Source organism: Sardina pilchardus, chromosome 11 (genome assembly GCF_963854185.1).
Source record: "Sardina pilchardus chromosome 11, fSarPil1.1, whole genome shotgun sequence".
Lineage (NCBI taxonomy): Eukaryota > Metazoa > Chordata > Actinopteri > Clupeiformes > Clupeidae > Sardina > Sardina pilchardus.
The window spans coordinates 2,417,932-2,439,988 of NC_085004.1; the positions used below are offsets into that span (position 1 = coordinate 2,417,932).

The window sequence follows — 22,057 nt, forward strand, 5'->3', positions numbered from 1 at the left end:
CAATACAATTAGAACCGTAGTTATTTATGTAAACGCATGCCTAATTTCAGCACAATCGGTTTCTCTGCAGGTCGATTTATTTCTGATGGGGTTGAAAGCCATCAGGGGGCGTGCCTGTGCCTTTGAGACAAACCAACTGTTGGTAGTTTTTATGATTGATTTTGATTCGGGACATAATGTGTACGTGCCTTGAAACTCGTATCACCTCAGCTGTAGCGAGGTAGTCTAAGGTAGTATCAGGATGCTGCGCAGATCATCTTTAACTCCCAATCGCTAACTTCAACCAAGGTAGGAATGAATGCCAGACTCAGTCCACATGCTGTTTGTTATGCCATGAATACGATGCATATCTGATGGATGGTTATTGAAACTGACTATTTAGATTTTAATTATTTTACTTAATTTCTCTATAACATGTTAGGCAAGATGTCTGGGTTCATACAGCTGCTGAGAAAAAGAAAAGAGGTAGGTTGAGATGATATAATTCATGGATTGCAAACTATTTTACATGTGGAGGTAGGCAGGATGATTTTGTGTAAGTTGTTAAAGTAGTGAATGCGTTGACATACAACATACAGCACTATTTGTATCATTTTCAGCTTATTCCTTTAATTGGATTCGTGGGTAGCGCTGCAGCCGGCGCAGCTGGTGTGTCACTTTACTTCTTGCTGACCAAACCTGATGTGATGTGAGAAGTTTTCTCTTTTCAAATATTTTATCTAAAAAAAAAATATTCAAAGATAGCTCGACTACAACATTTTAATTTATCTGTATCTGTAGGTTATGTTGATTCTGAAGACATGTGTTTATCCCTATCTGTATGTTCATTCTGATCAAATGTATTCATCATTAAAATCGCTTTCCAGAATAAACCGGTCGACAAACCCTGAGCCCTGGGAAAGGATATATCCATCCAAACCACAAAAGGTAAGATAAAAAAAAATAATTTTCAAATGTTTTCAATGTTTCATGAAAATGTAGTCTGAATTTCGAAAAATTAAAAAAAAAAAAAAAAAAACGGCAACGTTGCCATAAATGCTGAGTCATCATGGGGCCGGTTTGATGACGGCTGGCTGCAGTAGATAATATTAGTAGCCTATTTATTTGTAAAGAAATATTCATGTGCCTTGGACCTATAGGGCCTACCTATAATACAACAGTCAACTTTTTTTTTGCTTTAGTAGACCTTCACTCAATAACTTTAACCCAACCTCCATGTTCACAGCTCATTACCATCAACCAGCAGTGGAAGCCAGTGGAGGAGCTGGAATTGGTGAAGAGCTTGACTAAGTGAACGTCCCCAAGGTGCTCCCCTGCCCCCAGACACTTCCACCACATGCACCTGCTCATGCACCTGTTCCTGCACGTCCCACCAGTCTAGAGGAATCCTTTCTGCACAAACTAGGCTCATGGATGAACAGTGTGCGGAAATGCTTCTGCTAAACTGGTGGGTTATACCCTGCTCTGCCTCAGTCCATGTCCTGCCTCAACCTCTGAGAAGTTTGAATGTGATTCATCTTCTGTATCTGAAATACATGTTATGTTTGTGCACTTGGTATGTCCTGATATAACCCTGTTCCTGAAATAAAGCCTTCCAAATGATCTCTTTGTATGGGTTACTTATTAAATGTGAACAAGGAAGCTCACTGTGAATTTATGTCTCATCAAATTACCAGTTTGCTGTATCTACTTAGGGCCACACCCAGGTGAACAGCAACCACAAAATATCTGAAACATAATGTAATTGTGTCTTGCTGAGTCAAAATCCAATCTGACATAATCACCTTAAGAACACAGCGAAATGCATTTTCTGATTCTAGGGACAACAAAAGCGTGCTCCCTTGAAAAATTGGCCTAGACTAAGCACACTAGGTCAATTTAGTGAAAGCTTATGTGTCATTTTAGGAAACATTGAAATTCCCTCCCATATAGTAAGCTTTACTGTGCAAAGACTCAGTAACCCCCATGCATAATCAAAACATAAAACATACCCAAAAGAGTATTAAGAATCTTCAAGTGCAGTGATTCACGTGATTCACTGTGTCTCTTGTATATTTCATAACATAAGATGGATCATCATGGAACCAATGACCCCTGTGGGCATCATAGGCTGCTGTCAGGTTATTTGAGCATGAAATGTAGCCTACTGTATGCCCCAATGAACACAATGGATTAAGACAGAATTGTCAGGAGCATCTCCTGTACTAATTCACCCTATTAAGTTCTTCAATAAATCTAACATTTCCAATTTTGTTCCTAAATAGCAACAGAATCCAACGTACCTGTTGAGCTGCATGCAAATATCAGCTCTTCCTGACACTGACAATGACAGTCAGGGGATTAGTTTACACTCAGCTGTGCTTAACTGGCAAGCAGCGGCATTCACCATTTTCACTGCTCCGCAAGTTAATGATGATCACCTTGTCTTTGACATTCAGAAACAATCCTCTTAATGTCGAATTTCTAGTAGAGCAAACATCAGTGGATGATTACGGCTACCAGGAAAGACCTCATGTTAAATCTTTGTCAAGTCTATAAATACTCTACGCATTCTACACTGTATTATGCAGATTACATTATTTCAGTCATAATTATGAATGTTTTTTTCTGGTTTGTTCACCTCAAATGTCACACATGAGACAATAAGCTGAAAACAGCTGGAAATGTTCCTTTTCTCTGTGGTTGCCCTCTCTGCTCATACACTATTTGTGACTCCCTGAGTAGGAGCCACACTGTGTTCATTCAGGAAACTGGATTAGAGAGCAGACCTAGTTACATGTAGGCCTGTTTGACCTCACACCCAGCCCTGTGTACGTGACCTACTGTAAGAACGAAGAATGCAGTGCTGTTCTCCCTTCACATCCTGTCATGGTTTACCACTAACTATTCACATGACCAGGAAGTGCAGTTGAGTTGAGTGAGCCCATCACCCATGACGCCACTCGACTCCATCATAGGTCTGTTCTTGTCAGGCACCAGTGACAGACATACTGTACTTTGGCTAAGCATCTCTGTTGTGATAGCACACTGCTAAGTGCTTCTGTATGTAGCTCCAAGTCTCTGAACCTTTACACCGTTCCTTTTCTACCTAGGAATGGAGCAAGAGCACATTTATCACAGATGATGCAGATGCATTAACAAGCAATAAACTGCAGGACATCATGTCTTCAAGTCTTACTGGCCAAGAAATAACATTTGAGCAAAGTGAGTGCTGTAAAACTCGTTTATGTTATGTAAATACACACGCCTAACTGCTTTGTGTTGTTATCTCATTACTTCCTTAGTAACCACATGACATTGCCTGGTAGCAGAGGGATGCATCTGTGAATGGAAAAAATAATCACAGAAGGAATTTGCATACCTTTCTTTAGATAACACTGGTGTTTACAATTGAATTGTGACAAACACACACAATATATGTTTTTCTCTAAAGAATCCAAAGGCCATCACATAGGCTTATTGTGTAAAAACACTGAATTTCTATTTAATCTCTGATGTCTTTTTTTTCCACGGGTTAGTATTTGACATGTCAGGGTTGACATCAATCACAAATCATTTGAACAGTAAAGATTATCAATAAGTCCTTTCCTCTGTTCTAGCATGTGAGTTCATCTTTTTACATCTGCCATATCCACTTACTGCCATCTAGTGGTGGCCACCGGAACACACCACAGAACATCTGTATGAGGGGACAGTATAATTAATTCACTAAATCCAGTCGGGTCACGAAAGGCAAAGGGAGATGCTGAAAAGATTTATTTCAAACAAAACACCCAGCTATTCACATTCTCAGTGTCAGTGAAAAGCCACATACATGGAATGTCAATGACAATGAGATTCTGATCACATGAAACAAATAGATAAATCAATGAGACAACAGCAACACTGCCCAAATAAACACTGTATGTTCCAGTTAAAGGAATGTGCAAATTATCAGTCCCAAGTGTCAAAAGCCCATCATGACAAGGAATGGATGCCATTTCAAAGAATTTTACCACCTGTGGCAAATGTTATTACAATGTTATCAATGAAACACAAAAAGCAGGACAGTCATTTCCATTTACAATTACATCCAAATAATTAACTATCGTGAGGCCATAACATTGGCAAAATACTGTACAGTTGAAACACGTTGGCACAATATGCCTTAATCATTCAGAGCTGTGCGCATACAGTTAAGGGTCTGAAGGCATGATATAGATTACTGGCAGAGGTGAGATGCATTTTCTAAATGCTTATGCAGTTCAGTATGCTTTGGTTGTGGTTTACATAAATACTTTTGCATGTTATGGAGCATACTACACATGTAAAACGTACACTCAACATGATGCACCACCTTTTTTAAATCTGGTAACTGTTTTATCAAAAAAAGCACAATCAATCTGATTATCATTTGTATGCTCACCATTTACTCAACACGCCTCCAAAGAAACAATGAGCAACTGCCAACACTGCATTGACGAGGATGCACTCACTTGCTGTGCATGATATAGTGATGCTAGAGTTTCTGTTTCAAGTCACTTGACCGGAATCCACAGGCCTCAAACCAGTAGAAAATGATGACACTGGGTCATTCAAAACCAAGCCAGCATGTCTTTCATAATCACCTTTCTGTGTTTTTTGTTTTTTTTTCTGTCTGGTTAATACTGCACTGAACTTCCATAGTCTCTGAATATGTTTCCATGGAAAAAAAGAGAACAAATGATAGTCAGTTAGTGTGAAAACAAAGGCAAATTACAATTGAGACATCATGAGAGAAGAAAGATGCAGATCTGCATGAGGAAGGTTCGCCTTGAGGCCAAAGGACAAGATACACCCAATAAAAATTCAAAAGGACACTTTCTCACACATTATACTTGACTTTAAGAGCCTTTTACTAGCCACACACTCACACAACTTCAAAATAAAATAACCCAAATTAATATATACAATAACAAAAAAAATAAAAACACAATAAAAAAAAAAAACAGAAAGAAAATCCCACAGACTATGACTGTGATACCATTATTTTCCTCCTATGTCAAAACAACTAAACATGTACTTAGTTGAAGTTTATTTGTATTAAACATATCAAAAATGAATCGTTTTATTCTTTTATTTTACAAAAGCTCTGCAAGTATCAGTTTTTAAAAACCTGGGAAGAATATGCAGTGTTTTCTTTTTCTTTAAAAAAAGTGCGTTCATCGACAGAACCCAGACTAGTATCCTTTGGCACTTCCAATGCAAAAATGATTCCACTTCCTTGCATAATACATGTCCACAGCTTCAGAGCAGCTTCGAAGACATTCATATGATCTGCAGTTCTGAGATAACTTGCATGGTCTGAAAGCTGCACCAATGTGTGTGCTATGGGGTGTGAGCATATGCTCTGTATGAAAGAAGGAGAGTGTGTACGCGCATGTGTGTGTGTGTGTGTGTGTGTTCAGGCACTGAGAGATTGGCAGTTTGTGCATGTGTTTAGTGCCCTGAGCCTGGAGCACTGGAGTTGGACTGTGCACCGAGACACTCCATGTGTGTGCAGCAGCAGGTGTCTGGCCTTCGCCTGGACCTCCTCCCAGTTCCCACTGGTAGATGGCACTGTAGACACACACACACACACACACACACACCACACACCACACACCACACACCACACACCACACACCACACACCACACACCACACACACACACACACACACACACACACACACACACACACACACACACACACACACACACACACACACACACACACACACACACACACACACACACACACACACACACACACACACACACACACACAGAGAGAGAGAGTCCATCACAATACTTTCAAGCTAGCTGTGGAAATCATGAGACAGGACCAGGTAAAATCCAAATCTTATCTGTGGGAAAGTACCCTAAGGCCATAGTTGAGCTGTACAGTACAGTACTGATCTACTTCAAAGGCGTAGTTTCTCACACTGGGTCAATATCAACAGTAACATAGAATAAGGTGTATTCAGAGTCATACCAAACTCAGTCTGCACTATGAATCTAATCATAATTGTGACATTAGTCAGTGCCAGTGCTATTATATAATTGTTGTAATGTAATTAAAAGAAAAGTGTGTGTGTGTGTGTGTGTGTGTGTGTGTGTGTGTGTGTGTGTGTGTGTGTGTGTGTGTGGGTGTACACACACACGACAACCTCCTCTCTATTCGTGTGCAGTCTGCTCATTGGCCACGCCCATAAAGAGATCTCCAATCAGCTTTTGTTTAGGCTTTGAAGCGTGTGCAGTGTTTGGTCACATGACCATCCGCTGTGCAGACCAGGTGGAAATTGATGCCACTGGCTGACACTGAACTGGTTGCCGAGAAAAATGTGATCTCTATCATATGGAGATGCTATGGATACAATATTTTAAATACCACTTGGCAGGTGTCTATACATAACATTAGCAAAGAGGGCGGTCAGACAATGATCTGCACCCTGGACACGAGTGCCAGCTACCCACATGGAACTGCTTCACAAGAACTGACATGGAAAAGATTCAGCAGATAATGGCTGTACCGTGACCTCCTACTCTTTAACGGACCCGTGTTCAAGCACGCTAACTAAATCTCAGCCTCGGTCCAACTACATACTTTGTTGACAAAGATGTTGAACTGTTATTGTTATATGTTTAATATACAAACAATGTGACATATTATGCCACAGCTCCATATAAGTTGTTCTTGCTATATTTGTTTGTATGCTTAGGTTGAGAAATACACTTCTCAAAATGATCAGTAATCTGTGCAATTGCAAATCGCAACATTGTCAACTGGACACTAATCAAGGCTACTTCTGAACCCTATCAGGTGTGGTGACTAAAGCATACAGTAAGTAAACGGTGCAGCTCAGTAAATTGACTAGAAGTACCATAGGCGAACAGCGGCAGGGTTAGGGAACTGCTCTAACTAAGTTCTGGGAGTCTGAAGACATGAGTGCGGTCTCAACGTTAGAGCAGGAAGAGCCACTCACACAGCTGGAGATGGACAAGGGCCACTGTCTTATCTCCGGTGAGCGCCCAAATGTTCAGTTCGTCCACTGACTGCACGTCCTCCAGCTTCAACAAGTCCTCCCTGATGCGCGCCACGTTCAGATGCCTTGGAGTCCCTGATGGGGGGGGGGGGGGGGGGTTGGGTAGAGACGCAAGAAAAACGTGATGAAATAGCCTTCAATGCATGTTATGATGAAATCTAGTAACCTGCTTTATTATCCCTACAGCGCCTTGGAATAACAACCGGTTGTAATTCCTGAAACTGCAGCATGTGCACAATGCTCTCACACGCTCCTGATCTGTAACCAGCTGAGAGAGAGGAAGTTCACAAATAAATCCCAGGTTGAGCAGCTGGGGGACTTCTGGTGTGTATACACTATGCAATATCACAGAATCCAGATTCTAAATGATCCAGGCAATGACCCACCATCGTGACAGTCAACTTTATTCTACTGTATGACTTGCATCCATCTGGGCATTGTAAATGGATGCATTATGCTCTGCTGTCAACAGTTGGGGAATTACAACTGTTGACACAGAACCTCATGTAGGGAGGTCTAAAATTAGACATTCAACAAAAAGCTACTTCCTGTTTGGTCAAGACATGTTGAAATGTGGAACCAGAACAACCTTTCACCCGCCCATTCAATGAGAACTCGACGTCTGTTCTCCAGAGATCAGAGAGGACTGTGGCCCTGGGTATGAAACATGTGCTACCTAGCTCGAGTTAGGCACAACTAAAACAGCCAGGCAGCTGGTATGAAGAGGCCATTGACTACTAATATCATGGCGTCTCTTACACACTTTGATACTTTAGTTACTCTAGTACTGCTGATAATAGTTTATGCGGTCTATGGATAAACATAACCAGCAACAAGCAATGTGGTAATGGTTCCGTTCCAGATGGATCTCCAGGGAGTTTAAATGCTGCATTCATCAGGCAGCACGTGCTACAGGACACTGCTGCTCCTGCAGTCTGCACCTGACACTACTGAGGTGACTAATCAACGTGTTTGTGCACCCGACACTACTGAGGTGACTAATCAACGTGTTTGTGCACCCGACACTACTGAGGTGACTGTAATCAATGTGTTTGTGACTGTCTTCATGTAGCAAAGGTCAACTTAGAAGCAATATCTGGTGTCTAAAACACTAATCAGAAGCCAAGCCTGGCTCTCTCAGTCAACTAAATATTAACAACAAAACTTCAATAAAATAGCAGTACATTTTGGTAATCCATTACCATTATAAGGTATTGTATCTTTTCTTTAAAAAAAAATTAAAAAAGCGTAGGCAAACCTTCCACACTAAATACTGCATGCCAGGAAAACATCAATCTACACGCCACACCATTAATTAGCATTGTCTTAAATCTGTGTACAAAAGTAATCCCAGCAACCACAGCACTATGAAGAACCCCCAAGGTTGAAAGCACATACAATCGAACTCTAAAACAAATGCCCCAGTGAGTTAATCTTCAAATGGTCTACAATCCATTCACTTGGCAAACAGTTAGCAACTGTCCATGTCCTCCATGGATACTGCTAGGGAGTGTCTATGATCAACCGAAAGTTGGATCGCTTTGAGTCAATATTTATAGTGGGTGCCAGCAGATTCACCCCAAAAGGCATCAGGTTCAGCTTTATGTCTGAATAAACCTACAGTACCACAGAGTGCCATCTAGGAGAGGGTCCTTACCTTCCAGTACAATAACCCCGGTGTCTCTTATGATTCTCACAGTGGTGAAAAGCACCAGGACAGAAAACACATAAGTGCAGATAGGGTCTGCCATCTTGTATTCAGGCTGTGGAAAGATTGTGGAACAAAAAAGATTATCAGAGACAATAAATTAAAGCCATCTTAATGAAGTGTCTTTCATTATTTTTTCAATATTTTTATTATTTTTACTAGTTTCAAAGAAAAAAATATCCATTAATCTACTTTGTAGGCCCATGGTCAGGTAAATAACTGATTATTGACAGACTAGACAGACTGATTAACAGATTCTCACCAGTCACACAAGCAAGATACCCAACTCAATATGACACCCAACTCTTGGCACAGGCCATGATTATCTGGCTGGCATGATGAAAACTAGTTAACAGTCACTACCAGAGAAGGGCCATTTTTGGTCACTACATGCCAAGACTGTTGGCTGCTACCTAGTTAGCACCACTGATCTCTAAAGAATCCCACACTATACAGGCACTCACAAGTGATCCTAATATGGCAACCTCTATGATTTAACTGTGGCTTCACTGTTGTGACATAATTGAGCAATCCAGTGATTCACTTGGTCAGTCAGTTTGTCACTTGGTCACACCAGTGTTGACAAAAATGTTTAAGTCAAATGGGATGCGTTTGCTCCTATTATATCAAGTCTAATTGAAAAATAGATTGAAAATCTGTCTGACAAATAATCTATACCAACTGTTTTGCATCAATAACAGCTGTAAAAGGTGGCAAAACATTCTCAGGTTTCATAAATGCTATACACCTCAACACCAGTATCTCTCATCACTGTGCACGCAGACCATTCAACTTACCTTGAAGCGGACCACGTAGGCTGCGATGAGCACACCAATGCTCTGAACCAGGTCACCCAGTGCATGGATGAATGCAGCCCTCATTGCCAGGCTGCCATGACCGTGACCGTGCCCATGCCCATGCCCATGGGCCGGGGCCTGGCTTGGCTGAGGGGCCCCGTGGGAATGCGAGTGGAGGTGTCCCGTCTGGTTCAACAGGAATCCCATTCTGTCTCACCACACAACACAACACAACAAAACCAAACCATTGGCCATTAGCTGGTTCATGCCACCATGTTGTTGAGTACTGCATACATTCTGCCAAGCAGTATGGAATCTACTGCAGTCATATAGTATAGTAGGAGGAGCAGGAATGAAGGCAATCAAGTTGGGCATTATGCTGACTGGAATGTGTATTGGAATGCATGCATTTAGCTCCATGCCTCAAGCCTCCTAACGGTGAATGGCTAATAGGGATAGTGTTTAAAATGAAGAACAGATTCTTCAATAACATTCAGAGAGTGAGAAATCGGACCACTTCTGAAAACATCATAATGTTGAGGGGAGCCGTGTGCCCCTAAAACAGAAAAACAACGGGACTTTGGAAAGGCACTTTAGCAATTTACGACAAGCACGAGGGACACATTACAGAAAAAGTGGACAAACAGGGGCTGTCTGTGTGTGGTGTGTGTGTGTGTGTGTGTGTGTGTGTGTTTTTGGGGGAGAGTTTTTGTTCCTCACATTAGATTGACTGCAACTCCAACTGCAGCTGTAATGAGCATAACGTCTCCATCTATGCTGAAGTCCTGATGAATGGACCTCTGCACAGCTTCGTTCAGTAACACTCCAGTCAGTATGTATATAAGCAATACACTGATTCCTGCTGACACCACCTCTGAAAAGCCACAAAGAATGTGAAACAATCAAATGTGGAACATTACTGTTAGAGAAGAAATATCTTTCTTAGCATGAATGTTGACAGTTTGCGACTAGCATGGAGTCCATCATACCCAAGCGATGCAATCCAAAGGTGAATTTGTTCGACGGAGGCTTTGCTGAAAGCCACAAGGCCAGCAAAGACACAACGATTCCAATAAGATCCGTCAACATATGAAGTGCATCAGTCATGATTGCCAGGCTATTGGCGACATAACCACCTGCCAACAAATTTGCATAGTTAGCTCGATTTTGATACATCTCAAACCAAGCTGAGGACAACATTTAATCACTAAGCATGTCTGTGCTAGTACCTCAATTATCATGTTTCCGTTTCTGTTATTTATTTCAGTGCTTTTGGTTTTGGGGTTTCTCTTTTTGTTTTATCTCTTTCCTACTTTAACGGACACCCACATGTGAATCCACTTGACCTGCTGTTTTTAAACGCTAACCAGAGGAATGTGGCTTTGTTTTAACAGTCAGTAAAGAGGTGTGAGGAGTTCAACTGAAATGTGCTTCATAATGAGTTCCTCATATTGTCATAATGAGCACCATGAAGAGGCCGAATCCATCCAGTAGTTCTGAATTTGGCCCCTACAGTAGTCTAGCTAAAAAAGCCAGCACAGAGTCAGCACACATCACCTATTATAACCTTTTCTGAAAATAAGAATGTCTGCACTGAAGCCTGCTGGTCAGTTGTTAATGTTTCCACTGTGAGTTGTTAGTCTTTATTATCTAAATAGCCTTTTAATCAAAGCTTATGAAGCCAGATTATTCCACTTACTGAGCATTTGAAGTTTGCTAGGGATGCACCACTATTACTTACTACACCCAGTAAAACATTGGCAAAGCTTATTCATGGGTTTCACCAGGTCCCTTTGCACAGGTGTATTAATCAAGCACCATGCAGTCTGCATTGATAATCAAGGTGCTTGATTTCATCCACCTGTGGAAAGGGACCTGATGAAACCCATGAATATCATGGGCCAGCACGTCTGCCTACGACATTCAAAGCCCAATCAAACAATCTATATCCACAACACGTGCAGCTGCACAAGAACTGGTTAAGATTTTATCCTTAAAGAATGTGGCCTCAACTTAAAATACTTGATGAACCACACTGGCCTAGGCTCACCAGCATAAGGTGAAAAATGTCCTTACCCACGAGTTCTCCTATCATGAAAAGGAAATACAATACAGCGGCACAACCAAGCTTCTTCATCACCCTCCGTTGTTTCACCCTCTCCTTTCTCTTCAAACAGCTCTCGCAGGAGTCCATATTCAAACCTGGGCTCCCAAGACTTGAATCGAGAAGCGAGTCATCATCCTCTACAACAGCTATTCCATTAGATGCAGCGCCAGCTGAGTAATCGTCCATTTCTCCAGAGACAACTACCTTTAATTTGTTAAATTTGGGCGTTTCATCTTCTACAAGATCATCCGAAAAATCAAAAGGAGCGGTGTCACTGAGGTCCCAATCCTCGCGCTCCTTCCTGAACGCGGACTTCATCTTTGCCATAAAGTTTGCGCCAGACATTGTGGAGCAGTCGTTTGTGTGAAATAAATAAATAAATTAGTACAATAAATTAAAAAAAAAATACCGATAACAAACTCCCAGGTCAAAAATACACCTGGACGATTGGAGATAGAGGTCAAAAAGAATACGATGAGCTCGCTCTTCAGTAGAAACCGTGTTCATCTGTCAGCATCACCAGGACCATTGTGCTCGAGATACCTGAGTAATGACAACATGCAACCACAGAGAATTTCGCAATAAAGTTAGCTTACTGACGTGCTACTAACTTAGCTAATTAAAATGGCTCAGCTATAGTTGTATATCCACTGGTCTATGTATCCCATGGTTTAACATTCTTACTACTGTTACAGGATGCAGACAGACAGTACTGCTCAGGTATTACATGTAAGTATTTTTAAGTGATTATCAAGACATTGTGGTGGTAAAGGTGTCAATTTCGCTCTTTGATGTATGATGTCAGTCGTCTCAAAACATTTCATGATTGCTCCCCCTCCCATCGCTAACTTAAGTTAAACGTTAACGTACTCTTAACAGACTCGCATTTTCATTTACTCACCGTTAAAGCAGCCACATTATGACCACGTGAGACAAGTACAACTCGTAAATCAGTCATTTTTTGTTCCCTCAGCCATGGTTTAGTTATGAGGTCCGAGTACTTCTAGCTTGCTAACTAGCTAGGCACCGAAATAAGGTTAGCTTCTTGTTTACAAAGCCACCACCACTTCTAGCTAGCAAGTTTGGTTACATGCGCAGTCACATGATAGAAATCACATGATATTTTCCTTTCAGAGGAATTTAAATGTTGCTTAGTCAGGAGGTCGTCGGCCTGAAAACGTTATGAATTCGAACATTACCAGGTGATAAATGACTGACTTATAACGATAAGGTAATGGCACGGTACATTTTGGGGCGAATGTATTTTTCGTTATCTATGAGTAAAAATTAGCTGATTTGGGCTAAACTGCAATGACAGCCTAGGAAGCAAGTAGGCTATGATTAACGTTAGCCATAACATCGGAAACTTCGTGTTATTCATTGTTTGTTTGGGGATCTTTTGCTTATATAGAAACGAGACACATATCAAATGTTTCTCTATGTCCTTGTTTTTGTTTAACTGTCGAGGACAGTGGTGGTTATAGCTATGCTGCATTCACCCATGGAGCAAGGGGACACAGAACGCCCACCTGAGCGCGAGTCACCTCAGCATCAAGGTTTGTGAATGAGGGAGTGAAGAAGAGTGATATTAGGTAGGCTACCTCTAATCCCTGTATCAATCAGATATCTGATATAGGCTACTACTATTGATGTCTTTTACAGGACCTAATATGGTGACTGGAGAATCAACACCTCCAGATGACATTGCCTTCATCAATGACCAAACCATTGAGAGGTTAACACATGGACTTATAGCTCATTATCTACCAGACCTGCAAGACTCCAAGCAAGCACTCCAGGAACTGACGTAGGCCATGCATAAGTTTATAAACAGAATGCCAATGATTAGTGTTAGTGCTCAAGCAAGCACTGATGTTCTTTTTTTTCCCACAGCCAAAACCAAGTGATATTGCTTGACACACTGGATCAGGAAATAACTAAATTTAAAGACTGCAATTCACTGCTTGATTTAAATTCACTGGTAAGTATCGACCTTAAAACTTATAAAATCTTTGCTAATGTGTGTATTTGGTGGAACTTGGAACAATTTGGTGTGTTAGTTCACAGAGGCAAAGATTTATCATACCAAATTGGTGAACATACGAAAAGACATGATGGTTCTTCATGATAAGACAACTAAACTAAAGGTAAGAGAGAACAAAAGCCTAGGAATTTAATGGCAGAATTCATTTGTCGTGGGGACAATGCATTTTACGTAAATTTCATGTTTTATTTCTGTAGAAAAGAGCATTGAAACTTCAACAACAGAGACAGAAAGAAGCTTTGGAAAAAGAGCAACAGCGTGAGAAGGAGTTAGAGCGAGAACGGCAACTTATTGCTAAGCCTGCAAGAAGAACATAAAGAGATTCATGGTTGACCACTACATTCCCAAGACATCTGCACGTGGGTACTGGGCCAATCAACTGAACACTGTGTTTGTTAAATTACTTTTATTCCTCAATACCAAAGGTGCAGAGGCCAATATTTCATTAGTTTCATACTGTACACTTGGCCATTATGTCCTTCTCTATAACATCTTGCAATATGATACACCAGCTAATACTTAAATTTAGAATGTGAGCTGAAGTAACACAAATATGAAGTGACAGAGCAATGGCGAACAATGGAAGGTGATGTAACATGTAATTTTTACAAATCTGTTTATAGGTTTATCAGAGAATATTTGTGCTTCCATTGTACCTAGACCTTCAGCTAGCTCGATCATGCTTATTGTGTCAGTTCATACCATCATAATACTGTATTTCTTCATTTTATTGAGCAGGCCCTGAATTATTAACTTATTTGTGGTAGGCTACATCTTTCCAACTTCAAAAGGCATGTTGTTAGGCTACATGATGTCATAGAGCACAATGTGATATAATTGTCTGTATTTGTATAACACAGTAAAGCTGATTTAAAGGTTTGTAAATGTTTGCAACATTTTATATTTATTGTTCTTAGCAAACTTAACACTTTTGTCCAATGTGACTGACAATGATGGCAACAAACATTACATTAACAAATTAACAGTAAAATCATATAGCCTAAAAAGTACAAATATAAGTAGTAAAAATTAAATAGAAAAATAGAAAAAAAAACAGATTAATAACAATAAGCATCAACACAAAGAAACAACACTTCTGTACTAGTTAATTAGTTAGATCAAATGAAAACAGATGATTCTATAGATGCTTTTTGAAGATCCTATACCTGTGGCTAGAACGAAGAACAGTAGGTCAGTCATTGGCTGGGTGAACCCTCCCTGATCTGCTGGCGATTTGGATTTTGCCCTTCAGCTCAGGCTGGAAACCTGCACATCTGTCTTTCCTGCTTCCTGTCCACATCTTCTGGGTCCAATCACGCACTAGCTCAGGGGTCGGCAACCTTTGAGACCTCCAGTGCCAACTTCAACATTTCTAGTCAATGAGTGTGCCACTATCAACAATGATGGTTAAAAAACACACATTAACAACGGGAATATACCTCTACAAATTGTTTTACATTGAAAATGTGCTAATAAAATAAAATGTTAATTATTATTATCATTATTATTATTATTATTATAGCCATGCATAACAAACGAAACGGCCACAACATTGTATAGGCAACAGCAGGCCTATTTAACTGGACAGTGTGGGCTGAGGCTAAAATTAATCATAGGCTATTTGTCTCAATTAAAAGGTATATCTTGCCTACCAGTCAGTGTGATCCCTGTCCTTGCTTTTCTTGGCTGAGCTTTTTTTTATCTGGGGTTCGTAGTTTGTCACTTTGTCAGTATGAGATTTTTTTTTTTTTTGCTGATGCTGGTGGCGCGTGCCAGTGATTATGCCTCGGCGTGCCAGCAGTGGCACCCGTGCCATAGGTTGCCTATAGCTTATCCAAAAGACGGAACTGGATTGTTGGTCTGATTGGTTGAAGGACTATCCAAAAGCGTAGAGAGTCATTTGAACTATGCCTCTTGTACAATAGAAATAAAGTGCAGACTCCCCAGACTAATGTTAAATCTTAAAGGGATATTCCGCCATTTTTGGAAATACGCTCATTTTCCACCTCCCCTCGAGCAAAACAATCGATATTTACCTTGTTCCCGTTCATCCAGCCATTCTGTGAGTCTGGCGATACAACTTTTAGCTTCAGCCTAGCATAGATCATTGAATCGGATTAGACCATTAGCTTCTCGCCTGCTAGCTTCATGTTTAAAAGTGACTAAGATTTCTGGTAATTTTCCCATTTAAAACGTGTCTCCTCTCAAGTTAGAAAGTGCAATAAGACCAACTGAAAATGAAACCTGGCGTTTTTCTAGGCTGATTTGACATGGAACTACACTCTCATCTGGCGTAATAATCAAGGCAACTTGCAAACGTACCATAGGCGCAGTGATATCTTACGCAGCATCTGAAAATAGTCCCCATAGACAACAAGCAGTAGTAGTGCCAGTAGCTGCAAGTTGCCTTGATTATTACGCCAGATGAGAGTGTAGTTCCATGTCAAATCAGCCTAGAAAAACGGTTTCATTTTCAGTTGGTCTTATTGCACTTTCTAACTTGAGAGGAGACACGTTTTAAATGGGAAAATTACCAGAAGTCTTAGTCACTTTTAAACATGAAGCTAGCAGGCGAGAAGCTAATGGTCTAATCCGATTCAATGATCTATGCTAGGCTGAAGCTAAAAGTTGTATCGCCAGACTCACAGAATGGCTGGATGAACGGGAACAAGGTAAATATCGATTGTTTTGCTCGAGGGAAGGTGGAAAATGAGCGTATTTCCAAAAATGGCGGAATATCCCTTTAAAAGGTCGAGCTTAGTTTGGAGATAGCCAGTGGTTTATCATTATACCAATGAGGAATTGCAGAAGAAAAGTTGTGACCGTGATCTCTGATCTGAATCAAGGAATTAAGATAACAAGTTGTGGGTCTAGTGACCTATAGGCTGCTATAAGCCGGTGAGGAGTAACAAAAAGATTAAAGACTAGTCTGGCTATCACCATAAGATCAATGAGTGACTCTGTACGCTTGGATAGCCTTCAACCAATCAGGACAACATGATGTATAGCATATTTTGTTCAATAAGGTGCTGATCTTCCAAATAGACCAACCTGACTTTGTGACTGAGCACACACTCAGAGAAATGTATTCGGTCATCAATATGACACCTAAGTTATATGCTGTTTTAGCTGAGGTCAGTGAAATTTAACCAAGATGGATGCTGATCTGTAATATGATCTTGATCTGGATTATATGATCTGGAATAGCTGTATTTGCTGGGAATACCAGAAACACATATTTGGGGAGATCTGATCTGAAAGTGCCAAACTAAATTTCATCCAGACTGAAATATCCCTGTGGTATGCAAATATCCAATACTAAGGACAGATGAACAGGCTTGACTTGGACTTCAGGCTATGCATAATTTTAAAGGACACATTGAGTGTGAATGTAGTTACATGGAAAATGAAAGACTATTATGATGATATAGAAGCTTCAACAGCTGATCCAGTAGCTAAATATTAAACTATAAAACCATTTTGGACATCAGTAGTTATTAACACCATTTGAAAGGGGATGTACATGAGCATATTTGAGGTTTTACAGAGCACTACAACTTGTGATGTGCAAGGTCATATTCATTATATATTAGGTTATCAACCATTTCACAGGACCTAAAATAGTCTCCCCACATTGACGCAGAAAAAGGCCCAGCGGAGATTATACTTCCTGATACATTGGAGCTGACCTCCCCTCCTTCCAGGACCTGTACCCGTCCAGGGTCAGGAAAAGGGCAGCAAAAATCTCTACAGACCCGTTATATCCTGGTCACAAACTGTTCAACCTCCTTACCTCTGGTAGACGATACAGGGCACTGTTCACCAAAAACAGCCGACACAAAGACAGCTCCTTCCCCCAGTCACTCTGTTGAACAAAGAAATAGCACCTACCAAAGTCAATCAAACTGTCCTGCTCATCTGCCTTGTGCACTTCATTCTTTCAGTTACAATATTGTTATTAATACATACATATCATTGCACTGAAGACTGAACTGCCTTGCACATATTTATATGTAATCTTGAACCTCTGTCTATTGATATTGCACTATTCCCATCCTCTTTTCAGTTGTATAGTGCATCTGGCTTGTGGCTGTTGAGGTGTCCACGACCATGACAACCTTTTGAATTTTTGTTTATATCATTATAGTAACACTTTAAAAGAAAACATATATAAACATATAACTCCATCTGCTCATGAATTTGTATATGGGACATTTGTCTGTAACTTGGGCCCCTGTGTCAGTACCAAACCCAAACTCTGCAGCCCAGCAGAGAATATTGCCATCCCATACCCATCCTAAACTCTAGAGAGCAGCAGAGTATATGTAATCCTTGACTATCCAGGCCTCTCTCCAAGTGTCACCTAACAGGCTGATCACAGAGACGGGGACAGGACAGGGGCCTAACTGCATCCCATTTTTGAGAACACATTCTTTTCCTAAAAGACAACAGGTCATTGATATAACTGTTAAAGGAAATTCTCAATACAGATAAAGGTTACATTTTAGTCAACACAATATGGTACTGTACATATCACAATTTTAATATTAAAAAATTAAAATATTAATTTTGATTTATTATATATAATATTATCAAGCTCTATTTATTAGAGCTGCATACACTTGGGAAAATGCTAGTAAGCCTTCTTGTTTCTCTCCCAACCTGTTGGCAATTTGTCACTTCTCACCAATGCCTCATGCCAAAAGATTCTGCATATCAATATATATAGATAAAAAAATGTTGGATCAGCCATCAGCTAGATATTTGATTGACTTTCTGAGATAAATCCCAAATGCTTTTGTAGTGTCACACTACATATGACACATTTCACATACAGTAGATTCTCAACTGTACTTAAATATGGCGAATAACACCAACTGGTACGAAGAGATGGTCAACAAATGTAGGTTAAATAGTTTTCTTCCCCAAACACCAGATGTCTACTCCACCTCCTGTCGCTTTTCTATAAAGTCTATTTATAATCTTACTATACGCAGAGGCAACTTCCAAAGCCAACAACATTTGGGTTGCAACACCTCCCCATTCTTTTTGTTTGGGATCAGGAACTGGAACTGGGCTGAAAAGTCTGGATGCAAATGCGTGCCTCAGACAGCGCCTCAATGAGGTCAGGGCGGATACGCGAAAAAGGCCACGCTTACGAAGCCAGACAACCCCGGCTAAACAGTGGTTTTCGAGGTTGGCTCCGTTTCACCCTGCCCTTGGTATCGTTTAAACTTGCCTCTCAATTTAGAACTTGGCCGTAAGGGGAAAAAAAACAAACCTCTTTCTCAAGCCACAACCGACTCCACAGATATTTAGCTGCATGCGGCGCAGTCGTGGGCTGTCTTCCTGTCTAAGTAAACAATGATTCACCATGGTGAGGAGTAGGAGGCTTGTGGCTACTTCTGGGACCTGCTGAGACTGGATCAACAACATAGAGCCTCAGTTTGACCCACCATAACAGGATATGGTCTTAAGGCCGTTATTACTAATTGCTGCATCATGTCATTTTTTTCCCCCTTCCACACTACCATTTGGTTGGCATGGTAGTATTCCATGTGAAGCCTAAATACTGACATAGAAGTTCTGGAAAACATGTTTTGTGCATCTGTACTTGGGAAGGCCTTAAGTCCTCATCCTCTCAAAGAACAAGTTATATAACTTTATGTAACTGCTGTACGCAAAAATGCAAATATCTAGGAACCATTATATCACTGTCAGATACTCTATGGACAAAATTATTGGGATATCTGGCCATTACATCTACAGAATCTTTCACAAGTGTTTTGTGAATGTAGACCTCATTGGTGTATGATTTTATACATATAAGGCATGGGTCAAAATGAAACAAATTAATTCAATGATTAAGTGGTTTAAAGTGTCCAAATACTTTTGTCCAATACATGCTGAAATAAAAGTTACTGATGTTTTTGTCAGTGTACGCATGTAGTGTGCCTTGAACTTGTTTTTCTCAAGATAATAAAATGTTTAAGGTGTTGCTGCCATATTCCGGTAAATGCCATGGTGGTGAACCACAAAATTGGATCTTCTCTTTTGTTTGTGCCTAAGGCACCAACTTAACTCCATAAGTCCAGGGTTTGTTTGTGTCAAAAGAACTGTTTTCAAACGAAAAAACATATAAAAGCAAGGATTTGGAAACAGGTTTTTGTATTAAAATAAGGGGAGGCCTCAACAGCCTCCATCCAGTCATCTGCACCATGTATATATAGAAGCACGTCCTACGCAGAGAAAGTGACTTTGAAGTGGCAAGTAATTGTGGTGAGGAAAATGAGGACAATTTGATTAAGCCAATGTGCCAAGCCCTTGTTATTGCCTTGAATTGAGTAACCGAGCAGGGAAAATGTGTTATGTTGACTTGAGGCAAACTCATGCACTGACGTTTTTTAAGCAGAACAAATTCTGTGTTTACATCAGTCTCACCTCAATGGCCATCAAGCTGCCAGTGGTTGGAGATGATGAGTGTCTGCTCAAAGACTGCAGGCTTCAGACAGCCTGTGCAACAACACTCTGAAATGGAGGGTTTAGAGGCAGACACACAGAGAGACAGATGGAGAAAGGGAGAGAGGGAGGGAAGTATGTCATTGCTGTGTTTATGTTTTTATCTGCATCTGGCAACAGAGATTCTGGGTGAGTTGTGAAATGCTTAACCTGTATTCAACGTGGAGGCATTGTTATGAGGCAAACACAGCAGCAGCCTCTTATATGCTATACTGTCATGAGAGGAATCCACAGTGCATGATTGAGGGTGTATGAAAGTGTTAAAACTGCACCTTTTCTCAGTATTTACCTCAGAAGCTAAATGCCAAAAAATGGATTTGCAATGGCTGCAGTTGATGCAAGGGGTGAAGAGCAGCTGCACTGCAGACCACAGTTCCATATGTAGGCCTTCCGAATATCACTCAGGCTAATCAAAGCCTGAGCACAGTGGCTACAATTTGGAAGTGTTCGTGGAAACTAAACAATATGTAGACTTACCCACAACTCTCCATTGGAAAATCTAGTTTTCCTAAGCATAATATGTTTCACTATTTGTATTCTGTGGAGGCAACATTGTGCAGGTACAAGCTTGGTTTGGAAACATGCTTATCAGTGCAGTGCACTAACAGTGTAATCTTTCTTTTTCTCCATGGGGGCACTGCGCTGGGGCCTCATACAACCATCTCACACCACTGGTGGACACATTTTTATCTCTGATATGCTATCATAATGTCATTATTTTATAAGATGTCAATACCTATATATATTTTCTACATATCTTCAAAAATGTGTCTTTATGACAAAACACTTGCAGTTTTGACTCTATGCACGTTTCATGAATATGCTATACTTTTCCATTATTATGCAACATTAATCTGATCCTCACTTTACTGTGCATATTATTTTTTTTACTTGATAGTTGGTTGACAAATAAAAGGTGCAATTGTTGCCAAAACAATCAAAAAAAGTTTGTTCTCTTCTTGCTGTATTCAGTTAGTGTTTTGCAGAGTGCATTGCCACAAAGAACTGAACCATGCAAAGACATTAAGGAGGGACCGTTTAAGAGGCCGCAAGGCAAATGGCCAAGGCCTACGAACTCAAACAGGTTTTGTAAGCATGGGTGGGACTAACCTGTGGTTACATAACCAGATATCTGGAGCATTTGCTCCTCAGGAGAGCAAATCTTCAAAAACACTGTTGTGGTGAAGTCAAGCCCAAGGCTGACCCAGGGATGACTCTTTTGGGAGGCTGTGTCAAATATTTAACGTAGGTGTTATGCCTTGCTTTTTTTTTTTTTTTACATTGTCAGAGTTCATTCACAATTAAGAGAGAAGACACAAAGGCTGTAACTGTCATTTCATTTCATCTGAGGCTGGAAAGTTTTGTGGATAGCTGTTGCTAGATTATGTAAGCGAGTCTAGTGTAAGGAAGAAGTGGGTCAAGAGGATCTTCGGGGAGCACTCCGTGCCAAAAACCTATAGGTCCGTTCTGACATTCCGAGGGGCTTAAAGGAAGGATTTTATTAACAGTGCTTCAAATGTGAAATAAAGAAAAAAGAGAAACAAGGCAGTTTAATATATTTATTGTAGAGACTGTGTGCACCAGGCGTGCATATGACAAGCCAAAATAGACACCAGGAAATTCTCAGCATGGATAGAATAGCAGCAAGCACCACATTGCATGTACAGGCTCCTCTAGCAGATACGACAGATATATAGTTTGGCTACACAACAGGGAACAACCCCTGGTGAATTCCTCGGGTAAACAAATTCCTTGGTTAAGTCTGCCTTGATTTTTTTCCTCTGCCAAAGACACTGACAGGTTTTCAGATCGGCAGAATTTAGATTGCCCCTTCATAC

The 22,057-nt window shown here is 40.5% G+C and overlaps 3 protein-coding genes across 6 annotated transcripts; 2 read left to right on the forward strand and 1 right to left on the reverse strand.

Moving 5' to 3' along the window:
* The first annotated feature begins 97 nt into the window (after positions 1–97).
* Positions 98–1,602, forward strand: c11h15orf48 (chromosome 11 C15orf48 homolog). Of its 2 annotated transcripts, XM_062549227.1 has the most exons (5): positions 98–288; positions 422–465; positions 600–688; positions 867–927; positions 1,226–1,602. In XM_062549227.1, exons 2-5 carry the CDS (start codon positions 427–429, stop codon positions 1,292–1,294), a joined length of 258 nt encoding a protein of 85 aa, XP_062405211.1. In that variant the 5' UTR covers positions 98–288; positions 422–426; the 3' UTR covers positions 1,295–1,602. The 2 variants fall into 2 exon arrangements, with proteins under 2 accessions (XP_062405211.1, XP_062405210.1); XM_062549226.1 differs by lacking the exon at positions 98–288 and having other exon boundaries at positions 415–465.
* A 2,139-nt stretch (positions 1,603–3,741) lies between these two features.
* slc30a4 (solute carrier family 30 member 4) lies at positions 3,742–12,001 on the reverse strand. Its single transcript, XM_062548652.1, has 7 exons — positions 11,626–12,001; positions 10,539–10,685; positions 10,270–10,423; positions 9,550–9,757; positions 8,702–8,807; positions 6,985–7,119; positions 3,742–5,577 (listed from the first exon to the last, which is right to left on the reverse strand). The coding sequence occupies exons 1-7, from the start codon at positions 11,999–12,001 to the stop codon at positions 5,423–5,425; spliced, it is 1,281 nt and encodes a 426-aa protein (XP_062404636.1). The 3' UTR covers positions 3,742–5,422.
* A 63-nt stretch (positions 12,002–12,064) lies between these two features.
* bloc1s6 (biogenesis of lysosomal organelles complex-1, subunit 6, pallidin) lies at positions 12,065–14,585 on the forward strand. 3 transcript variants are annotated; one of them, XM_062548656.1, is made up of 7 exons: positions 12,065–12,203; positions 12,352–12,385; positions 13,129–13,212; positions 13,319–13,463; positions 13,550–13,637; positions 13,717–13,803; positions 13,898–14,585. In XM_062548656.1, the coding sequence occupies exons 3-7, from the start codon at positions 13,143–13,145 to the stop codon at positions 14,015–14,017; spliced, it is 510 nt and encodes a 169-aa protein (XP_062404640.1). In that variant the 5' UTR covers positions 12,065–12,203; positions 12,352–12,385; positions 13,129–13,142; the 3' UTR covers positions 14,018–14,585. The 3 variants fall into 3 exon arrangements, with proteins under 3 accessions (XP_062404640.1, XP_062404637.1, XP_062404639.1); XM_062548653.1 differs by having other exon boundaries at positions 12,105–12,242; XM_062548655.1 differs by lacking the exons at positions 12,065–12,203; positions 12,352–12,385 and adding an exon at positions 12,731–12,887.
* The last annotated feature ends 7,472 nt before the right edge of the window (positions 14,586–22,057 follow it).